Source organism: Portunus trituberculatus, chromosome 36 (assembly GCF_017591435.1).
Source record: "Portunus trituberculatus isolate SZX2019 chromosome 36, ASM1759143v1, whole genome shotgun sequence".
Lineage (NCBI taxonomy): Eukaryota > Metazoa > Arthropoda > Malacostraca > Decapoda > Portunidae > Portunus > Portunus trituberculatus.
In genome coordinates, this window is record NC_059290.1 from 7,689,182 (window position 1) to 7,701,593 (window position 12,412).

The window sequence follows — 12,412 nt, forward strand, 5'->3', positions numbered from 1 at the left end:
TTAACCTAACCTATCTAAAGGGGTCTAAAGAGGGTGTTTTTACCTGCTGGTTTAAAGGGGTGTTTTTAGCTTGCTGGTCTAAAGGGGGGGAGGTTTAGCTTGTTGGTCTAAAAGGAGTGTTTTCAGCTTGTTGGTCTGAAGGGTCTGTTTTAGGCTGGTCTAAAGGGTATGTTTATCTTGCTGGTCTAAAGGGTATGTTTATCTTGCTGGTCTAAAGGGGATGTTTATCTTGCTGGTCTAAAGGGATGTTTATCTTGCTGGTCTAAAGGGATGTTTATCTTGCTGGTCTAAAGGGATGTTTTCTTGCTGGTCTAAAGGGATGTTTATCTTGCTGGTCTAAAGGGATGTTTATCTTGCTGGTCTAAAGGGTGTGTTTTAACTTGCTGGTCTAAAGGATGTGTATTATAATATATATATATATATATATATATATATATATATATATATATATATATATATATATATATATATATATATATATATATATATATATATATAAACGTTATCACCACAGGTGTTGGTGTATAGGGTTTATGCTATTATTTAGCTGACTGTACTAAAATTTTTGAAATTAATAAAAAAATCTAAGTAAAATATATGGTTCAGGTAAACTAATGCAAAATATCATCATCATACGTTTATATTGTAAGACAAAAGAAAAAGATCATCGATAAAAACATAGAAATGATAGAACATTTATGGGAAAAGAGATGAGCAGAGCGGCGCGGCGATGGCCTACTTGTGCTGACGTCACATCTGATCCCTCAGGCCTGTATACGAAGGCCATGGTAAGAACACGCACGGTGCTACAGTCACACGGTGAGACTTGAGTGTTCAAAGCGTCGAGTCATGCGGAAGAAACTTGCTTTGCCTTCATCCTTTCGTCATAAGCTACAGCAGCAGGCATGAGGAACCACAGCAGAAAACTGACCAGGACAAGAAAAGCCGCCACCCACAAACTGATGGCATAGCTGTCGCTTGCATCACGCACCACACCTGCGCAGCCACCGGAAGGAAAGATAGTGAGCCCATAAACAGGGAAGGGGCTAGGCAGCCTGCTATCACCTAAGTTCAAAAGTAAAGATATAGTGTATCGTGAAAGGTGCTCAAGTCAGTGATGTGTTGCCTTACCGAGGAAAGGTCCGATGGTGACGAAGCTCAGCGCCAAAGTGAGATTCCACGCGCCCATCATGGCGGCGTAGTCGTCCAGGCCCACCACAGAGATGGTGTGCAGGCTGTTGAGGCCGAGGAACATCCCCATCGCAGCGCCCCACATCCCCAACACTACCGTCATCCCCTCCGTCTGCGTCTGTAAGGGAAACACTACCGCGACAGTGATGTAGGCGAGGCAATGGCGATCACACGGCCACGTGTAGTGGGAAATTTGTCGGTAAAGTTTGGCTCAACTCACCTGTGATAGAGGCAGCCATGGTGAACATTGACAGCAGGTAGAAGAAGCGCATGTTGAACCACGAGTAGTCCGAGAGTGTTGAGGTAAGTATTCTGACCAAGAGGTTGATGACGCCCGAGACGGAAAGGCACCACGCTGCCGTTTGTAAGGAGTGCCCTCCTGCCTGCATGGCGAAGGGCACCATCATGATGAAGTTAGCCTGAGCGTTGATGACCATTGTGATTCCCGTGGCGATGATAAGGGCTGTGGGTCTCCTCAAGATGGCCAGGTCTCGCAAGAGGCCCTTAATGAACTTCGTGAAAGGTCGTCGCAGGCTTCTCAAAATGTTAGGTCCTGTGTCCGTGTGTGGCGGCTCGCGGCCCTCGTGGTATGTGAGGTCTGTGGTGCCCCGGGCCTCGAGCGAGGTCATGGAGGCCATGCTGACTAAGTCTAAAGAGTTATCGGACAGCCTCCTGCATGACGCCAGGGACTGGTGACTCTCACTTAATTCTTTTAGCTTTACATTCAAACCTTCTGAGCGGTGACGAGGCTGTGAGTTGTCCAGTACTGTGTGGGCGTGTTTTGCCGAGGACTTGGGTGACATGAGCGCTTCATGTTGGGGGTGAGGGCGTGGCGGGAATTTCATGTGCCACTCGACTGGATGGTAGAGTGTGGTGCCTAGGAAGCCGTGCAGCACAATTGCCCCGAGTACCAGCGTGGCGCCGCGATGACCGTATGTGTCCTGCAGCAGCTGGATGAACAGGGGCCCCAGGAAGTTTCCCAGACCAACCCCAACAGCAAGGCAAGTGTTGGCCAGCCCGCGCCGCCTCTTGAAGTAGCGAGACAGAATGAGGAACCCAACGGAACTCAGCCCACAGCCCATACCTGCCGGGCATCTGTTGATTATACACACGCAGACTACCTGAGCCTACACGTGCCCTACAGAAAAAAAAAAAAAACGATGAAAGACGGCACGGCAGTGGACATATCAGCGAATATTATGCTTACAAGAAGAAACAAATATGGTGCTAAAACATCACATAAAGAGCAGGTAGATTAAGTTATGAATTGTATCAATGCAGCTTCAAGTGAGGTGGAAAGTTTAGAGGCGAGACTTACCACAGCCGAGAGAAAAGGAGACGAAGAAGTAGTGCGGGGAGGTGGCGAAGGCCGTGAGAGTGAGGCAGGTGGCGGTGAGCAGCGCGCCCGTCATGGCGACTCTGCGGAACCCGAACTCCTTGGTGAGCGTGGCCGTTACCGTGCCCGCCAGCCTCCTGGACACCATGTAAGTGTTCAAGAGCACTGCCACGGTGGTGGAGGACGCGCCCCACTGTAACAGCTGTGGCAAGAACAGGATCCCAGAGGAGTTGCCGAGCATCGTTATCATCATCTGTAAGTACACAATACCACTTTCATTTAGTACAGTACCGAGATGGTTATGTAGTTAAGCTAGGGTTATCAAACATCTTTCCTGGTGAATCTTATTATGTTAGAAATAATTGCATTGCATTCAGAAACTCTCTTGGTGCGTGTCGCATACAAATTGGAAAGATTTGCTCAGTACTCATAACGCATCCAATTTGTGCTATAGTCTTTCCACTCTATGAAGTCCGTTCAGGGTGGGGCAGGTATGGTCGTTTACAACTAGCCATGCTGCCAAATCAACCTTCATACATGCGTCTCTCTCTTATTTATCATCCATGTGCTGTTTGAAAGTGATATTTTATGTATTGCGTGTATAGTAAAGGAAGTTACATAGTACAATTAGTGTCTATGTTTACGATGATAACGACGATTTGTATAAATTCTATGGCATGTGGCAGCGTTTTTTTCCAATGTTGCCACGTTGGTGGTGGTGGTGGTGGTGGTGTTGTCCCCTTTCCTCTCTCCGCTGGGCCAGAGTTGCCAGGTTGGCGGGTTTCCCGCCAAATGTGGCGGTTTTCTATCTTCACTGGCGGGAAAACTGTGATGCTGGCGGGCTGGCGGTTTTCATGGCGGATTTCTGTCTTGCATGGCGGTTTTAGTGGCGGGTTTTTACATCTGAATAAATTACAAGTTATCCTTCTGATCAAAATAAGCTTGGCTCTTAAGATTCACAAGATATGCAGAGGATAGAAAAAATTTTCACACTCAGCTGTCACCCCCGTCAGTGATCTCCTTAATTACCTTGAGGTCCGCCCTCACAGATAAGCAGGTTCACTAATTCCAAGCGGGTCAGGCGTCACGGCTCACTTCCTTCCTGGTCACCAAGCAAGATGGAAGCAACAACTCCTACTCGCTCTCGGTCCAAGGTACTGCATAGCAGGGAAAAGGAAATGTTGTACAAAGTAAACAAGTTTTTCCTTGAAGAGAAAGCTTGTAATGGATTCCTTATCCCACCTTCAAAAGTAATTGCTCGGACTGCAAGAGCCACCAACGTTTCAGAAAAAACTGTCCAGCGAATCTGCTCCATACGAAGCCGGACATCACCAGAAAGGACAGCTTTTTATCTCCACAGAAGAGGAGACGCTCTGCACCTGTCACGACTCTGGATGACTTTGATAAATGTGTCATAAGAAGAACGGTCCTGGCCTTTTATGAGAGGCATGAAGTCCTGACTCTACAAAAGATTAGAGAAGATCTTAAGGAAAACATTTCCTTCAGTGGCGGCATATCCTCCCTGCATAAGATTTTGAAGGAGATTGGCTTTAAATATGCCAAAGTTGATGGCCGCAAATTCCTTATGGAGAGGAGTGATGTGGCAGCAGCTCGCACTACGTTCTTGCGAGACATAAAAAAGTTAAGCAGGCCTCCCAGAACATCGTATACCTAGATGAAACTTGGGTGAACCAAAATTACACAGTTTCAAACTGTTGGATTGATACAACGTCACCCAAAGCCACTGGAGTACGACAGCCAACTGGAAAAGGTAGCCGTTTGATCATACTTCATGCTGGCACTAAAAATGGCTTTGTGAATAACACCGACTTGGTATTTCAAGCAAAAAATGACGGAGACTATCACAAGCAAATGAATTCGACCCTATTTGAGGAGTGGTTTAGAAAGCAGCTGCTCCCAAACATATCACCAAACTCGGTGATCGTAATGGATAATGCTTCTTATCATTCCGTTAAACTTGAAAGAAGGCCTGCAACGTCCTGGAGAAAATCTGATTTATTGGAGTGGCTGATAAAGAAGGGAGTCCAGCCCCAAGAAAACTCTTCCAAAGCACAGCTGCAAGAGCTTGCGAAGAAAGTGGATGTCACCACGACATACGTAATCGATAAGATTGCGGAAGAGGCGGGGCATCGCGTTTTGAGGTTGCCGCCATATCATTGCCAATATAACCCGATTGAGCTCATTTGGGCACAAGTGAAGGCTTATGTAGCCAAGAAGAACCCTTTCAAAATGGCTAATCTGAAAGATCTCGTGGCAGAACTACTGAGTGTCATCACACCACAAAATTGGATGGAAGCAGTGCGACATGCTGAAAAAATACAAGATGAAGATGACCAACAAGACATCGCAGCTGAAAATTTCGTAGAGTCCTTTGTGATTAACATCACAGAATGTTCTGATGAGGAAGATGATGATGATGATGATGATGATTAAACAGCTGAGAGAGGATTAGGCCTACTGGGGACACCTCTGAAAAAAAAAAAAAAAACGCGCCCAGACTTTTACCTCATAGGTGGTGTGGAAAAAAAGTCGAAAATAAATAACAAATAAATACTACCTACACATAACATAATGTAATGAAATATAATATATATATATATATATATATATATATATATATATATATATATATATATATATATATATATATATATATATATATATATATATATATATATATATATATATATATATATATATATATATATATATATATATATATATATATATATATATATATATATATATATATATATATATATATATATATATATATATATATATATATATATATATATATATATATATATATATATATATATATATATATATATATATATATATATATATATATATATATACACACACACACACACACACACACACACACACACACACACACACACACACAAGGGGTTTTCTGAAAGTTTGGGAGAAAATGAACCAAAAACTAAAGCGCCGGAGTATTATTTATTATTATTCATTTCGACTTTTTTCCACACTACCTAAATAATAATAATAATAATAATAATAATAATAATAATAATAATAATGATTAGAGAGAGAGAGAGAGAGAGAGAGAGAGAGAGAGAGAGAGAGAGAGAGAGAGAGAGAGAGAGAGATTAACAGATGGGTGGTGGGTCGGTACAGTTAATCTGATAATTGGGAGTCGAACTGGCACCGTCGCACTCATGGGAATTCCAGAACGTGCCCTGCCCTGAACGGACTTCATAGAGTGGAAAGACTATAGCACGCTCGACTCACAATTGAGAGGCAAGGGTTCAAGTCCCGGCAAATGTGTAATAATATCAGCGTTACAGATATAAGATAATGAGCATGGAAAAAAGAAATAATCTATTATCCAAAAAAAAAAAAAAAAAAAAAATAGAAGTCTGATGAACTGATGAATATTGATGAACCCAGAATAGCCTCACCTTGTAGTAGTACCAGATGTTGCTATAATTATAAGATAAAATGCTCACATTTACTGGCTTTTACAGTAATTTCGAGGGTGAGGCATAATCGCATTCATAATTCGTAAGCTAAGCTAATGTGTAGTTTCTATTTTTACAAAACAGTAGGTATATGCCAATATCTAAGTGAAAAAAAAAAAAAGCATTATTCACTTGCGAGCGGTAACTCTTCCACACCCAGCTGGTGGCCTTGACACATTGTGGTGGCGACGTGACTGACCTCGTGCCATATATATATATATATATATATATATATATATATATATATATATATATATATATATATATATATATATATATATATATATATATATATATATATGGCAAATGGGCAAGCCTCTTAATGTGTGGCCCCTGTTCACCTAGCAGTAAATAGGTACGGGATGTAACTCGAGGGGTTGTGGCCTCGCTTTCCCGGTGTGTGTTGTGTGTGATGTGGTCTCAGTCCTACCCGAAGATCTGTCTATGAGCTCTGAGCTCGCTCCGTAATGGGGAAGACTGGCTGGGTGACCAGCAAGCGACCGAGGTGAATTACACACACACACACACACACACACACACACACACACACACACACACACCCAGTAGCTCAGTGGTTAGAGCGCTGGCTTCACAAGCCAGAGGACCGGAGTTCGATTCCCCGGCCGGGTGGAGATATTTGGGTGTGTCTCCTTTCACGTGTAGCCCCTGTTCACCTAGCAGTGAGTAAGTACGGGATGTAAATCGAGGAGTTGTGACCTTGTTGTCCCGGTGTGTGGTGTGTGCCTGGTCTCAGGCCTATCCGAAGATCGGAAATAATGAGCTCTGAGGTCGTTCCGTAGGGTAACGTCTGGCTGTCTCGTCAGAAACTGCAGCAGATCAGACTGTGAAACAGTGAAACACACACACAGCAACTTACATCCACAGTAGCTGCTCCCAGGCCCACCACCCAACCCCATCCACCGTCAGGAGGTTGAGGGCCTTGCACGTCTTCTTCCACCTGTGTGTATACATCCTTGGTTTCAGCAGTTGTGTTTCCTTCATACTCTTGATCGTTTAACGCTTCGCTTGAAAACATTAGAATCTTTTCCTGTTCTTCCCTCAACGTCTTTGAATTTAACTGTGATAACGAAGCGGCGTCCACGGAGCACCTGCTTTCGTCACTAGCCCGATGCGTCCCGTAAGCTGCATCTGAGTGGCCAGGAGCGTGTGTTGGCTTACTACCCCTTCACGACGTTATGACCTTCACTGCGGACGTGATGCTCGTGATAAGAACGTGCTCGTGTCTAGATAAAAAAAGATAATGGAGGTCTCATCTTTCTCAAGGGAGGTATTCGGCGGAAGACATGAAAAATCTTGAAATTTAGATTTAACATCCCTCTTACATCTCTAGAATTTGGTTGTCGTACAACAAATGTTTTATTTATGTTTAATTAGGTAGAGGCGCCAAAGGCACTTAAAAATGCCCATATGCGCCGGAGAATTTAAATATTGCATGCAACAAACGCAGGGCATCAGGCTGAAAACGATTTTTCTTTCCATCTATCAGCTTTTAATGTACGTCTGGCAGCTCCACAGTGTTACTATTCCTCCTCCCAGCACCTTCCGCCTGCATGAGTGGCGTGACTATCTTAGCAAAATATATAAATATAAAAGCAAGGTTTGGGTGTGATCAGCGCGGGTATTCCCCTGCCTGCAGTGATGCCATACCTCCTATAAATCAGCGATGTGTACTACTTGCTCCAATATAAGTAAAAGAAATCACAGATATAGTCTGACCGGGCTTACTTTATGGGTGTGGTGGGGCGAGGGTTCTACAGTACTGCCACGTTTCCAAAAAATGCGATGTGAAATGGAAGTTATTGGTGTACAAGGCATCACAAATACCATCAATTCAGATGTATAAAATTTCGACTTGTGTATATAGATGGCTGAATCAACAGTAACCATCATATGCATAAAAAAAAAAACTATATAGTACCATACAAACATGGCATACATATTCAACAGTGTTGCTGATATCAACTGTAGTAACTTATAATGGTACTTAGCGTATGTTTAGGGTGTGTAATAATATCAGCGTTACAGATATAAGATAATGAGCATGGAAAAAAGAAATAATCTATTATCCAAAGTAAAAAAAAAAAAAAGAGAAGTCTTGTGAGTGGCGGCAATACTGATGAACCCAGAATAGCCTCACCTTGTAGTACCAGATGTTGCTATAATTATAAGATAAAATGCTCACATTTACTGGCTTTTACAGTAATTTCGAGGGTGAGGCATAATCGCATTCATAATTCGTAAGCCAAGCTAATGTGTAGTTTCTATTTTTACAAAACAGTAGGTATATGCCAATATCTAAGTGAAAAAAAAAAGCATTATTCACTTGCGAGCGGTAACTCTTCCACACCCAGCTGGTGGCCTTGACACATGCTGGTGGCGACGTGACTGACCTCGTGCCACTATATATATATATATATATATATATATATATATATATATATATATATATATATATATATATATATATATATATATATATATATATATATATATATATATATATATATATATATATATATATATATATATATATATATATATATATATATATATAAATGACTTACTAAAGAATCAAAGGTAAGCAGAGAGAGAGAGAGAGAGAGAGAGAGAGAGAGAGAGAGAGAGAGAGAGAGAGAGAGAGAGAGAACAGCAGTAGTGAAAACGTGGCAACACTGTACAGAGACGCTCGCCCCCTCACGGCCGTAAATTAAGGCTGGTCAGACTTTATTTTTTATAGTAGATATATATTGCCACTGCAACTCAATTAAATATTTTAGTATATCAAAGAAAAAAAACAACCTGATATGTGTTAACTACCTATACAACAACAATGAAACGTTAACATTTAACGATTAACGATTTAGATATAGGAATTACTAGCAAAGTATCAAAGTTTGCAGATGATACTAAGATAGCATGTGCAGTACAGGGTGAAAAGGACAATTACAGAATACAACGAGACCTGGACAGGCTGATAGCATGGGCAGACAGGTGGCAGATGGAGTTTAATTCTGAAAAGTGTCAGGTTATGCATTTAGGTAAAGACAACACAAACTTTAACTATGAGATGGAGGGATGTTGGCTAGAGGCAGTAGAGGAAGGAAAGGATTTAGGAGTAGTGATAGACAGGACTATGAAATTTTCAAAGCAATGTTTAGAAGCAAGAAATAGGGCAAATAGGATCCTGGGTTTTATAAATAGAAATGTTAGTTATAAAAGTAAGGAAGTGGTGCGTAGCTTATATAATTCCTATGTTAGGCCCCATTTAGAGTATTGCATACAGGCCTGGTCACCCCATTATAGGCAGGATATCAACATGTTAGAAGCAGTTCAGAGAAGAGCAACTAGGATGATACCAGCATTAAAGCGCCTGGAGTATAGAGATAGATTAAAGGAATTAAACATGTTTTCATTTGAGAGGAGATGTATAAGAGGGATATGATAGAGTTATTTAAAATGTTCTCAGATACAAACTACATAGATGTGAGATCTTTCTTTACCTTAGAGGAGGGAAGTAGGACTAGAAATCATGGCAGGAAGATTAGAAAGCAAGGCTGCAGGTTAGATATAAGAAAATATTTCTTTAGTCAAAGGGTGGTAGACTTCTGGAATGCATTGCCAGAGAGGGTTGTAAATAGCACTAGTTTGACAATGTTTAAAAACAGATTAGATAAGCACTTAAATTTATTAGATTTATTATTATGTATAGCGCTGCATGATAGTTTTTATAAGAAATTTACCATAGTTAAACAAGACATGATCCCCATGTATGGGGATCACAGATTGTAGAGGAATTCGCTGCAGGACTTAGTCCTGTTAATGGGCCAAATATTTAGAATTAGTATATAATATATTGTGTACTTGTAAGTGTATCTTTAAGTACTGATGACGAGGTCGCTGTGCGACTGATACAGGATAACCTAGATGGCCCCTGGTGGCCCTTTGTTATCCTATTATTTATGTTATGTGGCTATTTATTTTAGTGATGATGAAAAACGGTATTGTCTTTGAAGACTTTCTCCGTAATTCTATGAAATGTTAAGTAGTGAAACAAGTATGTGTTTCATACAGCTTTGAGGAATATTAGTAGAATGTGTACCGTTTTCATAATGAAAGTAAATGTTTAAACCCTAGCACGTGGCAACACTCAGGCCTACACTACTAGCAGGACTGGTGTCACGAGTCTGAATCACGTATCACCTGTGTGACCTGGGATGGGTCGTGTGCTTCCGCTGCTCACTCGCCGCACGCACCTTGGCCGGTGGTGTGGAAACAATCTCGGAATTTACTGTATTATGCAATCAGAATTCATAACCAGTAACTAGCTTTGGTATGATTTTAGGTGACTTTGCTGTCAGCAGTGTCCCCCTCAAGACACGAGTCTTATCAAAGGAGATAAAAGGAACCTTCATCACTTCAGTGCAAGTACAAAGTTCTGTCCTATAAAATCTCACGAACGGTAAGACTGAAGAAATCTCTTAAAGCTCTATTTTGTATTTCCATCTAGACAGCTTAGCGTCCATAGGCTTAGATGTCTGGCCTATAGACGAGTTTTGATCTGGAGTCTCACTGTACAGATGTGGTGCGTGTGAGGCGGGGAGTCGGTAGAGTGGCGATGCTGGGGGGAATATAGATGAGGAAATGATGCGGCCTTATCATGTTGTTCAGCCTTGGTATGGTTTGATTTTATCTGTTGTTTTATTGTCAATCTTGTCTTAGATTCTATTTTTAGCGTGTGTGTTTAGATAAAGGTGTGATGCATATTTTTTGTTAATGTATTTGTAAACACAATCCGTTTTCCCTGTTAAGATGTGCAGGAATGGAGTTGGTGGTGGTACTACGTACATGTACCGTGCCATCAACTTTGTGGCGGTAATTCACCATAGTATAACAGGAAACAAAATTCCTGTTTAAGAAATTATGTTAAGACTTTATTAGTTACAACACTAAAACCTTGTACAGCGTCTCACATTGTGACTACACGATAAAAAAAAAAAAAAAAAAATTGATAAAAGAATCTAACAGATCTTTGAACAAGGAAAAAAAAGAAACTACAACAGAATAGGAATAACCACATCAATATCCTTTGAAAACAGTGAAACAACAACATAAAAGGATTTTCTACGTGAGAAGTTTTTGTGAATCTATGTGAAAATAGTTCCTAAAACAGGCAACAGATGACAAGACAGCAGTTTGTGTAGTGGTTGTGGCGGGGAGGCGAAGCTGCAGGCTGTGGTAGCGGCCCTCGTCACGACTGTCGGCGTACACGGAGCCACCTGTCATCTTCGCCTTCAGGTTTCTTAGCGGCACTCGTCGTTTGGTGGCAGCGTGTACCTCTGTGGGTGGAGAGTGTTTTAGGGGTTGTGGGTAGCGAGAGCACAGGAAGTTTATGTAAGAGAAGTTAAGGGATGTGGTGTCTTACTGGCCGGAATGTGCCTCGTGATACGCAGAGCAAAGTGACAGAGGTGACACAAACATGAGGAAACCCTTGCACACCACCAGTATAGGAGCCTCACCATGGAGATGGAGAACTCCTCCTGGTAGTAGTCGTACACCACCACTGTGCCGGGTTTCACGTCCTCCACGTCCACGGTTCGCGTCACTTTGAAGTTCACACAGGTGTCCCTCTCTCTCAACTCATTTATGTAGAAGTTGATCTTGCTGCCGTCCACTTCGTAACGCTTGATGTTCTTGTCCTGCTTGATGAGCTCCTTGAGGTCAATCTTATCCGGGATATAACCTGAAATCAGGTCTACCTCTATGACCACCATGTTGGAGGCGCCGTCAGGAAGGCGGTAGGAGGCACAGGCGGTGATGCGCTTGGTGACGCACAGGCGGTCGGGTACTGTATTGGTGTTGACAGTGAGGTCAAAGGCATCACTCGGCTCGGGATTGGGAATGTTGTAGCGGAGGACGCCCTGCGGGGAACAAGACAATTAGTCATGGAGTGTGTTGTGGAAAATTAGTTCGTGTTACACGTACTCGTAGATATTGCAGATGTGAAACATTTAGCAGCGAGACCCAACAGAATGAAGTTATACCTGCAGCACGGCACATCCCTCGCCTGTCATGGTGAGGTTCACTTGAGTTGGCAGTGTAGGCAGCGTTTTCAGCTGTTGCAGCAGCTTGTTGTCGTCATTCACAGTGAAAGAATGCTCGAGACCTTCAGCGCTGACGGAGGCGACTACATTGAGAGGACCCTGGTAACGGTGACTCTCGAACAGAGTCAGCGCCTGCATAGCCACCACGGTGTCCTGCGGTGGAGAGTGAGCCACGTTTAGCCTGAATCTTTAGGACCTCACAAGGATGTGTGTGGGGCACAACCCTCCCTCACCTGTGTGGAGCACAA

General features: G+C 42.3%; 2 protein-coding genes across 3 annotated transcripts in view; both read right to left on the minus strand.

Annotated features, from left to right (window-relative positions):
- Nucleotides 1-624: 624 nt before the first annotated feature.
- On the minus strand, nucleotides 625-7,235 carry LOC123513664 (monocarboxylate transporter 14-like). Of its 2 annotated transcripts, none has more exons than XM_045270978.1 (5): nucleotides 6,920-7,235; nucleotides 2,510-2,780; nucleotides 1,412-2,275; nucleotides 1,132-1,323; nucleotides 625-996 (listed from the first exon to the last, which is right to left on the minus strand). In XM_045270978.1, exons 1-5 carry the CDS (start codon nucleotides 7,076-7,078, stop codon nucleotides 848-850), a joined length of 1,635 nt encoding a protein of 544 aa, XP_045126913.1. In that variant the 5' UTR covers nucleotides 7,079-7,235; the 3' UTR covers nucleotides 625-847. The 2 variants fall into 2 exon arrangements, with proteins under 2 accessions (XP_045126913.1, XP_045126914.1); XM_045270979.1 differs by lacking the exon at nucleotides 6,920-7,235 and adding an exon at nucleotides 3,557-3,813.
- Nucleotides 7,236-10,972: 3,737 nt separating this feature from the next.
- Nucleotides 10,973-12,412, minus strand: part of LOC123513662 (alpha-1-inhibitor 3-like) — a 50,835-nt gene continuing 49,395 nt past the window's right edge. The window contains 3 exon segments of the mRNA XM_045270976.1: nucleotides 10,973-11,399; nucleotides 11,580-11,981; nucleotides 12,105-12,317. Of these exon segments, the coding sequence (XP_045126911.1) occupies nucleotides 11,364-11,399; nucleotides 11,580-11,981; nucleotides 12,105-12,317 (651 nt within the window). The 3' untranslated portion in view covers nucleotides 10,973-11,363.

Bases quoted from the DNA above. Each gene is read 5' to 3' on its own strand.
- LOC123513664 (XM_045270978.1), bottom strand. From the start codon at position 7,078: ATGTTTTCAAGCGAAGCGTTAAACGATCAAGAGTATGAAGGAAACACA. The intron at 2,781-6,919 runs GTAAGTTGCTGT...GTGTACTTACAG, and splicing joins TGGGAGCAGCTACTGTGGAT to ATGATGATAACGATGCTCGG. The intron at 997-1,131 runs GTAAGGCAACAC...GTGGCTGCGCAG, and splicing joins CACCATCGGACCTTTCCTCG to GTGTGGTGCGTGATGCAAGC.